Source organism: Canis lupus, chromosome 27 (assembly GCF_011100685.1).
Source record: "Canis lupus familiaris isolate Mischka breed German Shepherd chromosome 27, alternate assembly UU_Cfam_GSD_1.0, whole genome shotgun sequence".
Classification (NCBI taxonomy): Eukaryota; Metazoa; Chordata; class Mammalia; order Carnivora; family Canidae; genus Canis; species Canis lupus.
Window position 1 is genome coordinate 7,802,062 of NC_049248.1, and position 16,594 is coordinate 7,818,655.

General features: G+C 50.0%; 1 protein-coding gene and 1 long non-coding RNA gene across 2 annotated transcripts; one reads left to right on the top strand and one right to left on the bottom strand.

The window, feature by feature from the left end:
• Nucleotides 1-292: 292 nt before the first annotated feature.
• LOC106557915 lies at nt 293-7,913 on the top strand. Its single transcript, XR_005379801.1, has 4 exons — nt 293-363; nt 1,461-1,531; nt 3,366-5,788; nt 5,886-7,913. It is a non-coding gene; the product is annotated as an uncharacterized LOC106557915 (long non-coding RNA).
• On the bottom strand, nt 4,721-9,351 carry MLF2 (myeloid leukemia factor 2). Its single transcript, XM_038576624.1, has 9 exons — nt 9,147-9,351; nt 8,503-8,580; nt 8,124-8,250; nt 7,824-7,859; nt 7,134-7,187; nt 6,615-6,743; nt 6,288-6,447; nt 5,485-5,697; nt 4,721-5,270 (listed from the first exon to the last, which is right to left on the bottom strand). The coding sequence occupies exons 2-8, from the start codon at nt 8,550-8,552 to the stop codon at nt 5,510-5,512; spliced, it is 744 nt and encodes a 247-aa protein (XP_038432552.1). The 5' UTR covers nt 8,553-8,580; nt 9,147-9,351; the 3' UTR covers nt 4,721-5,270; nt 5,485-5,509.
• Nucleotides 9,352-16,594: the final 7,243 nt, after the last annotated feature.

Here is a 16,594-nt window from a genome sequence, read left to right on the forward strand (position 1 = left end):
AAAAAACATGTTCTGGGCTGCTGGCATTCATCATTTTAAATATGATGTTATTACTGGAGTAAATTTTAATATGAATTAAAACTTTGAAAGGACTCCCATGGTGAATCTTTCTTTATAGCACATTGGTATCATTTGTGTCAATCTAGATTTTGAGTCCTGGCTCTTGCAGTGCTGCTAGGTAGCTAGCTGCCTGATGATGTTCAACAAGTCACCTCTGTTTCTTAAGCAATGACGCAAGGGGGTTTGGATATGTGTAATTGTTGCTAAGCTGCGTTGGAATCCTCTTTAACCTCGAGATTCTGCTTTAGTAAGTCTGGAGTGGTGATGCCCATCTACTGCCACATTTGGGAAGGTGCAGGGAAGGTGATCTAACCCTAGAGATGTTATTTATATCATATACTGGGGTGGCTTAAACTAAGGGTCTATCTGAATTGGGAATCAGTGTCTGTCCTTGCCTGGCATGTTCCCTGCCCCTGACCCACACAAATCCAGTATATCTTAACTAAGCTCACCAGTAGTTTTCTAAGAACCTTGCCATCAAACCACTTCCCACCTCAGTGTGACCTTGACCTTTCCTAAGTGTATTTCTGCTTCTCCCTTTTAGAGACTCAATGCGATATCTACGACCCTTTCCCACGCCCTCTCTCTTATCCTCATTTCATGTGTCCCAATGTCCTAGGCCCCACCCTTCAGACACATGGTTGGCCTCTTGGCTGGAGAACACTTACGTCTTAGAGATGATTGTCCAGAACCTGCAAGCTGTCAGGTGGCAGGTGACAGCAGATGAAGAGGATGGGATGGATGCTGAGAAAAACTTGGGCCAGCACCCTATTCCTATGCAAAAAATAAGGTCCTCAGGGAAGAAAAGAATCATAAAAGGCAGAAAAAGGGCAAAGAACTCTGAGTACTAACTTAGCTTGTCTCATCCCAGGGACAGTCTAGGGCTGAGAGAGAGAAGTATCACCTGCTTGTCCTGGTCTCCCTGGAGACCGTTTATTTTATTTTATTTTATTTTATTTAGAGATTTTATTTATTCATGAGAGAGACAGAGAGGAAGGCAGAGACACATGCAGAGGGAGAAGCAGGCTCCCCGTGGGGAGCCCAATATGGGACTCGATCCCGGGACCCTAGGATCACAACCTGAGCTGAAGGCAGACGCTCAACCACTGAGCCACCCAGGTGCCCCTGGAGTTACCATTTAAGGGTGGACATTGAGGATAGGAGGCTCGGAGCTGTCGGCACTCTGCCCACCTTCCACAGCAGCTCTGCCGGCCTCCTGCATCCCGGGCCCCACACCATGCCAGCTCCGTGCCTTCCGTAGGCTCTCCCCAGGGACAGAGGCTAGTGGGGAGGCTGCTTAGGAGAACCACCTACCCTCCCCCCCTGCCCACAGTCCCCAGTTTTTTCTCTTGTCTCTTAGCATTTCCTATGCCTAACTGTCCCCATTTTCACCTCCCCAGCTTCTAGCACAACCTTGCCTGGATCCACTGCTCCTATCTGAGGTCCCCGGTGATATCTAAGAGGTAGAGAGGTAGAGGCTACTTTTTTTTCTTATTCCTATCCCAACTGGAATGGTCTGGAAGAAGAGTCCTTGGTCCCTGCTGCTCCCTCAGCCCTCACAACGACCTGTGCCCAGGACTGGGAGCATCATGGCAGGGCAGATATGTGGAGTATTTAAGTGGACTGGGAATATGTGGGTTGGGAGACTCGAATACTGGGTTTTTATTATGGATCAACTCCTGGTTCTCTGGGTAACCAGTTTGTGAGCTGGGTATCGGATTGCAGAATGGTGGAGAAAGGGGGCATCAGGTAAAAGGTGTTAGTAGGACTCAAGGCTCTTGGTTATCATAGGAAGGAAAACATCCCAAACTGCAAGCAGGGCTTGCAAGAGTGGCCCAAAACTCTGAACCAAACGTTTCTTACAAAACATTTGTTTCAACTTTTTAAGTCTCTAAAGCCGAGGCATGAAAAGTGTGAAAGATAATAACTGGTAGCTGGGAGAACAGAGGGCTGGAGGCCAGGATGATGATTTCCAAGTTATGTCTGGAAGTATTCTAGGACCCCCAAGGATGGAGTCCAGAGAGAAGGACCACCAGAGAACACTGAAGGAGCAAGACAATAATCAGGGAGAAATCAGTCATTTATATCTCATGTACTGTGTCACATGCTTTCTCTGTGCTCACGGATTTCTCATCGTTCCAAAGTATGGACCCATGTCCCCACTGCCATCAGCGCCTAGAAAGTTCCATTTTACAAAATGGGAGACTGATGTTGAAAGATTAAGAATCTTTCCCAATCGTAGCTAAGCGGTGGAGCAGGTCTTGCTTATGGCAGGCTGTAGTCATCATTTCACTCCTCTAGGTAATTCAGTCTCCCACCAACTATCAGCCATGGGGGAAATAATGAGTCTGACATGTCCTCTGGACGTCAGGCCAAAGGCTTGAGGGGATGGCTATTGTGAATGAGGCCAGCCCAGTTGGAGAGCTGACCAGAAATAAAATGTCAGCTTTCTTCCTGAGAGTTCCTTTTCTATCTCTATCTTCTGGCCCTCACCCTACTGACCTGGCAGACAGGTCAGTACATGCCAAGGGGCTGGTTCCTGAGCTCCTTACTCGGTGGCTGCTGCTAACTAATTGCCCACAACATCTCGCTGCTCACAACTAGTCACAGGCCCTAGGAAGGAGTGCTGGGTTGAAGGGTGGTCCTCACCCAAGAGCAGGGAGTAGGGGTGAGAATTAGTTCATGTGTCTGAAAGCCAGGACCTGCATGGGAGATCTTATGCAACACTAGGTTGACTCACCTAGATTGAAATCAGGGCAACCCTTGCCCTGCTCCGGCCCCCACTCAGAACCATACCCGCCAGTGTGGGCACTATGATTGAAATCCAGGTTGGCAAGTTGGGGTGTGAACTGTAGCCTTAGATTTTATGGCTGGTAAGACACTTCAAAGCTGAGGTCCAGGGAAGTGAATGACCTGCCCAAGACCACTTGGCTATAGTTGATGACAGAGCCAAGGACTCAGCCTCTGGGCATCTTTTATACAAGTCTTGTGCTCTCTCTCCTGTGGGCTCCTCTGAAGATCCACTCCCAGAGGAAGGAAATATGAGTCTATTTGAACAGAGCCCAGGGGACACTTGAAACTGAGGGGAGCTGTGCTCAGAGTCCCATCATTTACAGTTCAACAACACAGGTGGAGATGAATTATCTATATAGGCACCCCACCCAACTCTTCAAAAGTTCATGTTACGCCACTTCACATTTACAAAACACCAACGTTAATACCAGTTTTGGCCAACACAGAGAGATACAAAGAGATTTTTGCTTTTACGAGACAGGTGAAAATAGCTATCAGCATTTGTTTTGCAGGTTATAGAGGCGACACACACCGCAAGGGTGGCACCACCAAGCTCCTTCCCCCTGAGCTCTATGCAGCTTCTCTCCATCAAACCGAACTTTGGAACTGTCTGTGAGCTCTAGTTTGTGCGTCCCTTAGCAAGATGGTTTCAGGAAAATCCAAGAGGTTCTATTTGGAGTCTGGGAACGCTTGAGAGCTTTTCCATGTAAGTTAATGGCAATTGGTTCACCTTCTGCCATTTCAGCTTGTAAAAGATTTTGCAGGAATGCTCTGCTTTTGGAGAGAGGGAAATCTGTGCCTATTTGACTTCTGAGATTCCTGGATTCTCTTAGCCACTCGGTGGGTTCCCTTAACCCTGGTCATGCATCTTCACCAGGCCTATTTAATGAGATTTGGCACCTGCCCTAAAATAGAGTCAGCACCTGGCTGTTAAACTCAACTTCATCCCTCTACTCATTCAGCAACTAGACAGATCTCTGGAATCTGTTCACAGAGGACATGGGAAAGATCCCCCCTTCCTTGAGAGGAGTTATTTTTTGTGTATGTTATTTTTTAATAAAGATCTACGTCCCACATGGGGCCTGACCTCACAACCCCAGGATTGAGGGTTGTGTGCTCTACTGACTGGGCCAGCCAGGCACCCATTACTTTGTTTTTTGACTTCGATTTACCACAAACTGCAAGGAACTGAAGATTTTCATAAAGAAGAAACCATCACCACTCTTTATAAGCATCTGCCATCATTAAATAAGTTCCCAGGAAGAACAGGGTGACCCCATTTGGCTGAGCCAGGTCAAGCAAGAGTGAACACCTTGAGAAATTTGAGCACCTCATGCCCTTCCAGTACCACTCCAGTTCCAGATTAGTTTTCTTCTCTGGTCTCCTTCCCTGGGCTCAAATTCTCAACCACTGAGGGTGGAAGAACATTGCTGAACTGGGGGTGCGTTCCCCTTGAAGGCCTGTGCCTTCCTGCTCAGTACAAGTGTTCCCACCCATAGTCCAGGGGAGACACTCACCCCAGGGGGCAAGGGGCAACAAATTCCTCAGATGCCTCTGAGATATGCTCTACGTTCCCCCCAGACGTGTGAGGTGTAGCAAAAGCAGGGGAGACAGCCAGCAAGGCAGCTGCTAGTGTTCCCTACCCCCTGCCCCCCGCCAGCCTAGTGCAGATGAGTGCTGCCACTGTTTCTCTTCTGCTGGGGCTCCGGCAGTCCCACTGTCATTACCACGGAGGTACTGGGCTTGAGCTCAAGTTAGGAAGGCCACACATGGAGACAGAGGGAATGTAAGAAGGGGCCTGGGGGACAGCAGGCGAGGTAAAACCGAACAGGGTAAAGATCAAAAGTAAAACAAGAATCCCACTTGGTCTTTTTTCCATTCTCCTTTATTCCATAAACACCTAGTTACAAGTTGCACGAATCAAAAAATAAAGGCAGAGAAGGGTGTGGGGAAGATTTCTGTGATGTGCAGGGGGTGGGTAGGGAGGAAGGGTGGGGAGCCAGTCCTCTCCCTCCACACAGCCCTAGATGAGGGCTATGGACCCTGCAGCAGGGGATCTGAGGTGGAGGTGGGCAAAGATCCAGGGTGGGTGAAGGATGGAGTAAGCCCCTAAACCCAGAGCTCACCCCCAAAGCCCCTCCAATGCATGGCAAGGGTAGAATGGGGCAGGTAAGGAGATTCAAAGATGGAGCAGCAGAATGAAAAATCAAGTTAGCAGACACAGGAGAAATGGAGTCATCGTGGTAGGGGATTAAAGAAGGAGAAAGTAGGTAAACGGGGCAATGAAAGGTCCTCCCTGAGACCCCCAGGGAGAGGTGGGGGCCAGCTTGCCTGTTAATTTAATATTAAACTGGGAGTGGGAGTTGGAAAGGAAAATGTTATTTCAGGGGATGATTCTTCAGCCTCTCAGCCTGTACCTGGAAGAGGAAGAGAGAAGAGCACAAGTCAAAACAAAGACAAAAGCCGGGAGTTGGGTTTAATCCCCTGTTCCAGCGAGAGCATTCTTCTTTCCACACCAGTGAAAACTTGTACCACTAAAGGCAACACCTCCCTGCAGAGGAAGGTGCACAGGTCGGCTCCTCCACCCCCTTCCGTGCTCTACACCTTACAAGTCTCCCCCTCGGTACTTACAGGAGAGGCTGAAGGCCTAGGGCCCTCACCAGTCATAGCGGCGGGACTGTCGGGAGGGGGAATCCTCGGGGCCCTGGATAGCCAGGCGGGGCGGCCCCTCAGCCCTTCGTCCCCCACCACCTGAAGCCTCATGCCTCCGAAATTCCAGGGGGCGCTGCTGCCGGAATCGGGATGTCTCCCTCCGCCATTCATCATCGAATGCTGCGGCTTCACCTGAGGAGCACAGAGACCAGGCGTGACACTTACTAAACGCACAGGCTGGCTTCTGGAATCAAGTGCCAAGAGTGAGCCATGGCCTTCTCAGGTGAAGAAACAGGGCAAAGGCTGAAAGTGTTATGTTGTGGGGGGGATATGTTGAGGGGGAGCAGCATAAAGAAAAATTTCTTTTCTCCCTAACTCAGGGTTCAATATGGTTCTGCTAGCTGAGAGCCCATAGCTATCCTAATATGGAAGCCACCAACAAGCCCAAGATAGGGCTACTGAAGAAGGATATCAGGAAGGGGATATTATTAAGTTAAGGAGCATAGTCCCATGTACACATTTATCAAGTATTTGATGAATATTTGTTGACTTGGAAAAAAAAGGGGGAGGAGAAAGGAAAGAACTGACCCTGCCAGCATCTGACTTAGCCCCTGAAGATGACAAGGCTCAAGCGAGGTAAGAAGTGGGCCCCCCCCAATAACTTTGCCAAGAAATATCTACAGAGGTAGGGAACAAAAGTTTTTATCTCCTAGCTCACAGGAACTGGACCAGTGGCTACTGGTCCAGAGGTCAGAAGGGTGATGTGCAGGAAGGAGGCTCACTCTCATCCAGGTTGATATAATCCTGCCGCTCCTCCTGGTCCCCCGTGCGGTGGTTTCGGGAGCGCTGGAGGATGTGGGCCCGGTCTCGGATGTGGTGCCCAATGGACATCTGCTCTAGCCCACTGTCTGAGTCCCGCACGGTCCTCCGAGTCTCCCGGATCTGGGATGGGGGAGAACACAGCCCTCAGCCACCCCTTCCGAAGCCCTGGCCACACCACACCAGGACAGCAAACCACCCCCAGCCCAGTCCTGAGAAAGGAAGGCAGGGCTGCTGCCTGCAGCCTTCAGTGCTGCCTTCTCTGGGAGGTGAGAAGCTGCCCAACTCACCCCGCCTGGTGCCGAACGCATCTCTGATGTCTCCTGGTAGACCTTGGGGGCGCCATCACCCGTATTGGAGTAGGAGATGACAGTGGAGGATGAAAAGGTCTGGCAATTGCCTCCTGCTGTCATATGTTCCTGAGGAGGAAAAGGTACCACAGGACTGAATGGTCCCTCTGGAGAAGGAATCCCACACCACACTTCAGCTGCCTGTTCTTGTCCCTTTCTCACAGCACGGGGGAGCCAAGAAAATGTCAGGACTCATCAGTAACCCCCAAATTCCTTGGAGCCCAACAATAAATAAGACGGAGCCTTAATTGCACACTTCATGAGACTGCTGCTGCTGCTTCATACTCAGGCATGAGAGCAGATAAGGGAACCCAGTGCTCTCCGGGCTCCATGACTTTATCTAGCTCCAGCCCTTCCTTCACCAGCACACTCTTCCCTGTTCCTGCCTCAAAGGACTCAAGGTGTTGCCAGCTATCACCGAGAACAAGAGTACAAAAGCATATGGGGTAAGAGCCTCACCATGTTCCCAATCATGTCATTCATCATTCCAAACATGTCCATGAAGCCACCCGACTGCAGCAAAGAGATGGAAAACAGAGTCAGGAAAGCACAGTCAGAACTCAGATTATCTTTAGGTACCCGCTAGACAGACACGTGGCTACACATTCCCTTTCTCTTCTTCACATGGAGCCACTGCTCTGTCTCTTCCTCAGCGCGACCAGAACAGGGGGTGTTCCCCTTCACATCTCCCTCCCTGCGCATGCTGCCTTCCTCCTCAGTCTCTACAGCTTCTCTGATCCAATCTGCTTTCTCCCAACTGTCCTATTTCCTCCTATCTTTAGGAAGCACACCCAAGTAAATAGATTCTAACCCACAAAAGGGTTGGGCATAAAACCATAAAAACAGCAACAGCAAACTTCTAAAAGCCATCTCGGTTGGCCCTTCGACTCCATCTCCATCCTCAGAACGACAAACTTTGCTAGGCAATTACATTTTCCTAATAGGTGTGGCTCTTAGAATGGAGGAATCAGTAAGTTAGCATCTTTAACCCACAGAACTCAGCACACAACAGACCCAGAGCTTTATGAACACTATAAAAAGATTTTAGGGTTACCCATAAGGCTGTTCCAGAGAGCCACATTTGGAAATAACATCTAAGGATATAGAGTGTGTCTGAGAATGGAAGGACACGAGGACATTAGGACTCACCATTCCCAGCATCCCAAAGGGGGAGACAGCCCCAGCCTACAGGAAAACATAAAGAACAAATTAAAGACCACGTCCTATGTCACTACAGTCCCAAACCAAGTGCATGGTCTCAGCTTTTTTTTTTTTCTTCCATCCTCCTCTCAAAAGGGGATCACAAAGCCCTTTTGCCAGACCCCTTCCCCAACTCCTAAAAATGATCATTCCACTTGCTAAGTTGGCTGAAGTGCAAGAGAAATCAAGGACTTTATTAGCCACCCTCCAGCATTTCCTTGGGTGTTGGGTATGTCTCGGCATCATTACCTGCATCCTACGGCTGGCAGGCCTGGCCCCGGGCATGTTGCCATCTGTGATGCTGAGGAAGGGGCTGTATCCAAAGCCACCTGACAACATTCGGTTCATATGCTGACGGTGAATAGCAAAGGGGTCCCTGTGGAAGTGAGTATACAGTGTAGATGGCAGAAGGGACAGTCAACACCTTCCTCCCCCACAAAAAAGAAAAGTCCAAGGGAGAAGGTGGCACAGATGCCTATTTCCTCCCCTAAGCTGGAGCTGAAGCAGAGTATCCAGCTAGTTCCAACCAATGCCAGCAATGGGAACCCAGATGTCTGTCTGAACTACTTAGAGACCCGAAGTGGAGTAGGATGAGCGCTCTAGAACAGGAGGGGGAGGGAATACTCACATCAGGAACATGGGATCCTCCGGCTCCACGTCCCTCATGAAGCGGAACATCCTGATTTTAGCTCCAGGGGGCTCCACACTGTAAAGATGTGGAGGCTCAGATACTCGGAGCCAGCCAGGCTTTTGCACACCCGGCTCAGTGTAGGGACTCTGAGAACACTGTCCCTTGCAAATGCTGTAACCGACCCCCACAAACTCCAGTGAGCCCCTTCTCCAGGCGGTGTTGGACACCACCCTCAAGGGAGATTAGGGCTCTTCAAACCTCTCGAGGAGGGCTGTGGAAAATTTTTCCCAGCCTCGCAGTTTTCTGCCTCCCCCACTCAGCCAGCCTCTCCCCGAAGCCCCGGCCAGAAGCACGCCCCCTTCCCCGACGCCACTGCTTCGGATGCGAATCTCGGGGGCCGGCCCTCGCCCCAGCAATGACCCCGGCCACCTCGCCCCCTCCTCACCCCAGCCGCAGCCGGGCCTCCCCCCGGCGGGCCTCACTATCCCCACCGCTGCCCCCGGCCCCCGGCCCCCGCCTCCCCGCCCGGCGAGCAGGAGCGGCAGGCCCGGCCCCCTCCCCTCCCCGCCTCCCAGGCTCCCAGACCCGCAGCTCCGCGGGCCCGCTCCTGCCGCCGGCTGCCCGCGCCGCTCGAGCCTCACCGGTCCCCGATCCGGGCTCAGCGGCCCATCCGGCCGGTCTCGCCTCTCTGTGCGCTGCAGGCTCGGGGGTTGCGGCCCGGGACGCGGGATTGGTCCGGGCTGGCTCTCCTCGGCCTCCCGCGCCGCCTCCTCCCACGGCTGCCACCTCCGTACCCCCCCACGGCCCGCGGAGCCCGAACCGCGGCCAGGCCCGGGCGGAAGTGACGTCACGGGGGGACGGCCCGCCCCGGGGCCGGGCCCGCGGAGCTCCGCCCACCGGCGAGCGAGGGGCTGGGGCTGGGGCCGGGGCCGCTCGGGCGGCGGGGTCCTCGGGTCTAGGGGAGGGGGCCTCATCCCCAGCTGGACTCGGGCCCTGTGGCCAGGAGGAGGCGCCCCGTGGGGGTGCGGGGAAGAGCGGGGCGCCCCGCCTCGTGAGGCTCGGGGCGGGACGGGGCGGTGCGGCACGTTCCCTGCGGGGAAGGAAGAGCCCGGGGGCAGGTGCCGGGGGGAGGGGCGGCTCCCCGCGGGCGACGACGTGGGGCGGATCCTGGGGGGAATATTAAGCAGATTTTCTCCGCCGGCGGCGTTCGGCCCGGGAGGGAGGCAGGGCAGCCGCCTCGCGGGGGAGGCGCCGCGGCCAGTCCTGTCGGGGGGAGGCGAGTTCCAAGCAGGGGCGGGGCCCTCGGGCTGACGTCGCAGGGGAGGTGACCGCTCGGCCCCTGTCTGGCTCCGGCTTCCAGAACTCGGCGGGCGGGAGAGAATGCGGGGTGGGCGGGCCGGCCGCCAGGTGGCGCTCCTCGGCCGGTCTGGAACGGCGGGGCTTCGGGAGCTGCCGTTGGCCCTGCTCCCGGACCCTCGGTTCCTCCGCGCGCAGGGTCGGCCTGGGCAAAGGTTGTCGTTCTGAAATCGTTTCGTGGAATGCCGGTTTCTCCCCTTGCTTTTCTCTCACTGCTGTGTTCCCAGGAGCTCCCAGTCCCGCTCTGATCTTTCCTGCCTCTAGTCAGGTAGGTGGGTCGAGGGTCTAAAGTTTGGGAGAAGGAAGGGGTGCAGAGCTCCGTTAACCAGGATCACCCAGGGGCGGAGCTGGAATCAGACCCAGAAGGCCAGGGCCAAAGACTGAAACTTTGACATACTAAATGTCTTGCATAAAATCTGGCCCAACTGGAGAGAAGGGCCCTCCCCCAGGGTGTCAGGAGAATTTGGACGGTCTACGATGGACTTTAAACCAGACTCATCCAAACTCTAGCTCTCCCTGGTTCTTTACTCTGGCTGCTAGCCATATTAGCGCTCTGTGGAGCCCAACAATGCCAAAGACTTGTTCCCAATACTTCCCTAGGGGTGAAGGAGGACGGGGGTCCCAGGTGACTCAGGAAAAGGTACCGGGAGCAGGGCTTCTCAGGTTTCTTGGGACGCGATCATTATTAGTGAGGGAAAAACAATAGTGGAGACAGAGGGGAACAGTGATAATTTGGAAGCTGCCGGGCTGGCAAAACCAAAGAAAGATAAAGACAGGATAAAAGAAAATTTGCTTTTCGTTGATATTTCTGGGGGAAGAGACTTAGTCAAGTCTTTTAAATTTTTTCTCCAGATCCTTTATCTCTGGACATTCCACTCTGCATCTGCCCCTTTTCCTTTTGCCTCTAAGGCAGTTGACATGTGATCAGGTTTTCTCTCAGAGTTCTGTGGCCCAGACTCAACTAAGTGTGATTCCTCACCTTCCAGCTTCTCCCTTCTCATTCCATTATGTCCAACCTTCACCAAATTGGGTAGGAGATAAAACTCAGCTTCTGGCCTCCTCCTTTTTTCTTTTTCCATTGCCTGGTGCTGTCTACCTACTGCTTTTAGGGACCTAGAAACCTTTATTTTATTTTTTTTAAGATTTTATTTATTATTTATTCATGATAGACATAGAGAGAGAGAGAGAGGCAGAGAGACAGGCAGAGGGAGAAGCAGGCTCCATGCAGGGAGCCCGATGCAGGACTCGATTCTGGGTCTCCAGGATCACGCCCTCGGCTGAAGGCAGCGCTAAATCACTGAGCCATCCCGGGGCTGCCCCCTAGAAGCCTTTCTTCTCTTCCTTGGAAAACCAAAGAATCAGATACCAGTCATATTTACCTTTGCCTGATTTTAAATCAGTGTATTACCTGTCCTAGGAGAATTTACAAATTACAGCTTAGCTTCGAACTAGAAGGGAAAGCTCCAAACCTGGGCTTTGTCTGAGGTTAAAAAGAAATTCTTGACTGGGTGGGGATGAAGAAGGAAGTGCAAGAGCTCATTTTCAGAGTCCCCAGAGACATAGCACAAAGTCAACCATCCACTCCAAAAATGGAAGGAATATAATTTTACGAGTAACCTTTATGTCCCTCACAACCAGAGTTTGTGTCTGTCTCCCTTTCTCTCTTGCCTTCCGTCCCTTCCATTTCCTGTCTCTCTCTCCCGTTCTTCCTTCTTTCCTTCCTTGTCCGGTGAACTCTGAAGAACAAAAATTTCTCAGTCACTGGAGTGTCCCGTATATGAGAAGATGTAGGATGGCAAGTGAGCCCTGCCAGGAGTGAGGTTTAACACAAGGAGGATAGGATTTGGGGAAGGAAGAGGAACAATGTGTTTCTTACGTGTTCACTGCTCTATCTGATGGAGCCAAAGTCAGAAAGTCCTTGTGAGAGTAGAGCTGGGCCAGAAGATGAACCCTCTTTTATTTTTTTTTTATAAATTTATTTTTTATTGGTGTTCAATTTGCCAACATATAGAATAACTCCCAGTGCTCATCCCATCAAGTGCCCCCCTCAGTGCCCGCCACCCAGTCACCCCCACCCCCCTGCCCACCTCCCCTTCCACCACTCCTAGTTCGTTTCCCAGAGTTAGGAGTCTTTCATGTTCTGTCTTCCTTTCTGATATTTCCACTCATTTTTTTCTCCTTTCCCCTTTATTCCCTTTCACTATTTTTTATATTCCCCAAATGAATGAGACCATATAATGTTTATCCTTCTCCGATTGACTTATTTCACTCAGCATAATACCCTCCAGTTCCATCCATGTCAAAGCAAATGGTGGGTATTTGTCGTTTCTAATGGCTGAGGAATATTCCATTGTATACGTAGACCACATCTTCTTTATTCATCTTTCGATGGACACTGAGGCTCCTTCCATAGTTTGGCTATTGTGGACATTGCTGCTATAAACATCGGGGTGCAGGTGAGATGAACCCTCTTTAGATGTGAGGTCACACATTTAGGGCATTCCCAGGATAGTTGGATATTGGAACGGCATGAAGAAGGGGCAAAATGATGTGTGAGTTAGGGGAGACTGGATTTCCTGCCTGAGCCAAAGTGAATGGGTGTGACTGAGTGTATGTGTGTATGTAAATGGGCATAGGTATAGGGGAAGAGAGGAAAAGCCTGAAAATTAGTGCTAAGGTACCCTTAGAGTGAGCTTTACTGCGGACACCAGGTAAGTAAGATTAAAAAGTGACTTGAAGGGCACCTGGGTGGCTCAGTGGTTGAGATGCTGCCTTCGGCTCAGGTCGTGATCCTGGGGTCCTGGGATCCAGTTCCACATCGAGCTCCCCGCAGGGACCCTGCTTCTCCCTCTGCCGATGTCTCTCTCTCTCTGTGTCTTTCATGAATAAATAAATAAAATCTTAAAAAAGTGACTTGAGGATTTTTAAAAATCAACTTTTCAGCTTGTTTTCATATCCATATCCACTCAACAAATATTTATTGAATGCCTACTATGTGTCAGGTAATAATCCTGGCTCTGGAGATACAGTAGTGACATAGAGAAAAATAAAGCAAGGTAGAAAGAGGAATAGAGTAATAGGTAAATAGTTGAGAAGTGGTGATTGCTTTTTAGGATGATGAGGGAAGTCGTCACTGATAAGATTACATTGAAGAGGAGAACTAATAAGCTCAGAAAAGCTGAGGTGAGAGCATTCTGGATAGAGAAAACAATAAGTACAAAGGCCCTGAGGCAGAAGTATGTTTAGTGTGTTCAATGTGTCTAAACTGATGTGAATGAAAGGAAGAGCAGTAATAAGAGACAAAGTCACAAAGAAGGAAGCCAGATCACGTGGGACTTTGTAAGACCAACAAAAGGATCATTCTGGCCGTTGGATGAAGAATAGACGATTGGGGGGACAACAGCAGAAACAAAGATCTATTGGCATGCTGTTGCCATAGTCCAGGTGAGACCCTGTGGCACCTTACTTATATTTTTTTTAAGATTTCATTTCGGGATGCCCTGGTGGCACAGCGGTTGAGCATGTGCCTTCAGCTCAGGACGTGATCCTGGGGTCCTGGGATTGAGTCCTGCATTGGGCTCCCCACAGGGAGCCTGCTTATCCCTCTGCCTCTGTCTCTGCCTCTCTCTGTGTCTCTCATGAGTAAATAACATCTAAAAAAAAAAAAAGATTTTATTTCATAAGAGACACAGAGATGTAGAGACAGAGGAAGAGGGAGAAGCAGGCTCCCTGTGGGGAGCCCAATGCAGGACTCAATCAATCCCAGGACCCCAGGATCATGTCCTGAGCCAAAGGCACGTGCTCAACCGCTGAGCCAGCCAGGGGCCCCCTCTGGTGCCTTAAAGTAGATTGGAAACAGCAGAGGAGAGATGCCTGGGTGCTCAGCAGTTGGGCCTCTGCCTTTGGCCCAAGGTGTGATCCCTGAGTCCCAGAATCCAGTCCCGCATCCGGCTCCTTGCATAGAGCCTGCTTCTCCCTCTGCCTATGTCTCTGCCTCTCTCTGTATCTCTTGTGAATAAGTAAATTAAAAATCTTAAAAAAAAAAAAAAAAAAAAAAAGGCAGCAGAAGAGGAGTGGTCAGATTGTAGATATATTTTGAAGACAGAACTAACAGAATGTGCTGATGGATGGATGCAGTGTGAGGAAGAAGAGTCAAGAAGGACTCAGATTTTTTGATCTGGGCACCTGAAATAAGAAATGATCATTCTTCCTGCCACACTGTACTGAGAACATACAAGTAGGGGTTTGAGAATATATCGAAATTGTGTCTAGCTGTAAGATAGATGTGGCTACACAGGATAACTGACTCAGTCTTACTTTAGCAGTTACCTACCTCAAGTAGGAGGAGATGTAGAAATAAGTGAATTCCATGTGCAGTTTGATCACATTATAGTAGTTGTTAGACCACCTTGAGTGGATATGCTAATGTAAGTAGTCTGCATTAGAATGGGAAGTTTTAAGTTTTAAGAACTTCTTATTGTCTGATCTTTTCAAGAAAACATCCAGAAAGAGGCAGAACACATTGTGTAGAACATGGACATTAAGGATCAAAGTTTGTGCTACCTGTGTGACAGACCTGGGATCCAGCCCCGCATTGGGCTCCCTGCTCAGCAGGAGAGTGCTTTTCCCTTTCCCTCTGCCCCTGCACATGTGCTCTCTCTCTCTCTCTCTCTCTCTAATAAATAAATAATTTTTTTTAAATAAATAAAATCTTTTTTTTTTAAATAAATAAAATCTTAAAAAAAATTTTATGTAGAGAAATGACAATAGTCTATTTATATTATATTTAGTTTAGTTTTTAGTCTATTTGTATTTTAGGAAGAAAGTCAGCTTATGCATTTCCGGAAACATTTTTGAGCTTCTACAATATACCAGGTAGAGAGATAAGTGCTGAAGATACAAAAATTCTTTTTTTTTTTAATTAAAAAAAATTATTCATGAGACACACACAGAGAGAGGCAGAGGCAGAGGGAGAAGTAGGCTCCCTGTGGGGATCCTGATGCAGGACTCAATCCCAGGACCCCACGATCACCACCTGAGCTGAAGGCAGATGCTCAACTGCTGAGCCACCCAGGTGTTCCGATACAAAAATTCTTTTTATTTATTTATTTATGATAGTCACAGAGAGAGAGAGAGAGAGAGGCAGAGACATAGGCAGAGGGAGAAGCAGGCTCCATGCACCGGGAACCCGACGTGGGATTCGATCCCGGGTCTCCAGGATCGCGCCCCAGGCCAAAGGCAGGCGCCAAACTGCTGCGCCACCCAGGGATCCCCCGATACAAAAATTCTTAAATCATGGGTGAAAACTGTCATGAAGGGACGCCTGAGTGGCTCAGTTGGTTGAGGGTCTGCCTTTATCTCAGGTCATGATCCCCGGACCCTGGGATCACATCCCACATCTGGCTCTCTGCTCAGCGAGGGGTCTGCTTCTCCTTTTCCCTCTGTCCCTCCTCCTGCTTGTGTTCTGTTTCTCAAATAAAAAAAGAAAAGGAAATAAGAAAGAAAGCCCTCGTGAATTTAAAGTCAGCAAGTGAAGTTGACCCCTGGAGCAGAGACAGGGCTTGAGTTTGGAGAGAAGGGGAACACTCAAGGAATCTTTAGAAAGTCAAATGTGGAGGAGCTGGGGAGGGATAGAAAAGGTGGTCTTGGATGACCCCCTGGCAGGAATGAATGGGTGGAGGACAGTACCATTTCCTGAACTAGAAAGTGAGAGAATCTCATCTGGGTCATGTGGGGTTTGAGGAGTCCCAGGGGATCCAGGGATTGATGACCAGCAGGGAAGGAGTCCCAGGCCTAGAGATAGAGGTTTGAGAGTATTGGTGTTGGAGGTTTCTCCTGGCAATGGCGCTGAAAACCAGGCAAATCCATGTGGAACCGCTAAGGGAGAGTGTGAAAAGTAAGGACAGGACCTTGGAGACTGGAGTCACTGGGAAGGATTCAGGCAACACTGTCATTGCCTTCTCTTGGTTACTGCAGGCTTTTACCCTCTGGGCAAAATGAGTATCTAGCTGGCACTCCTGGTAGCCTCTCCTCTAGACTTTATATTTCTACTTTCTGTTCTCTGCCTCAGCCACAGAGTCTGTTTAATCTGTAAAACTTTGGAAACCCTGAACAGACTCGCACCTATGGTAAAGTACTGGACAACACTGGCCCACGTGACCTTCACAGCAGCCAGAGTTGCTCTTGCCATTCTACCTGCAGAACACGGGGGATGGGGCAGCCCGGGTGGCTCAGCGGTTTAGCGCCGCCTTCAGCCCAGGGCCTGATCCTGGAGACCCGGAATCGAGTCCCACGTCCGGAGCCTGCTTCTCCCTCTGCCTGTGTCTCTGCCTCTCTCTCTGTGTGTCTCTCATGAATGAATAAATAAAATCTTAAAAAAAATAAAAAAAAGAAGAACAAAGGGGATGGAGAAAGGTAAGAATGTGGAAAAAGAAGAGACAGTTTATGGTGAGGTCTAAAGCGGTGCTGTCCAATATGGTGGCCAGTAGCCACATGTAGCTATTTAAATTTATTTTTTTGTAGCTATTTAAATTTAATTAAAATTGAATAACATTAAAAAATGCAGTGTCTTAGCCACATTTCAAGTGTTCAGTAACCACACGTGGCCAATGGCCACTGTACGAAAAGTGTGGATATAGAATATTTCTATCATCACAATAAGTGCTATTGGAGAGAGCCAGAAAACACCTATAAATGTGATCTTCCTTCCAGACTTTTCTGAAGGCCTGTGAAG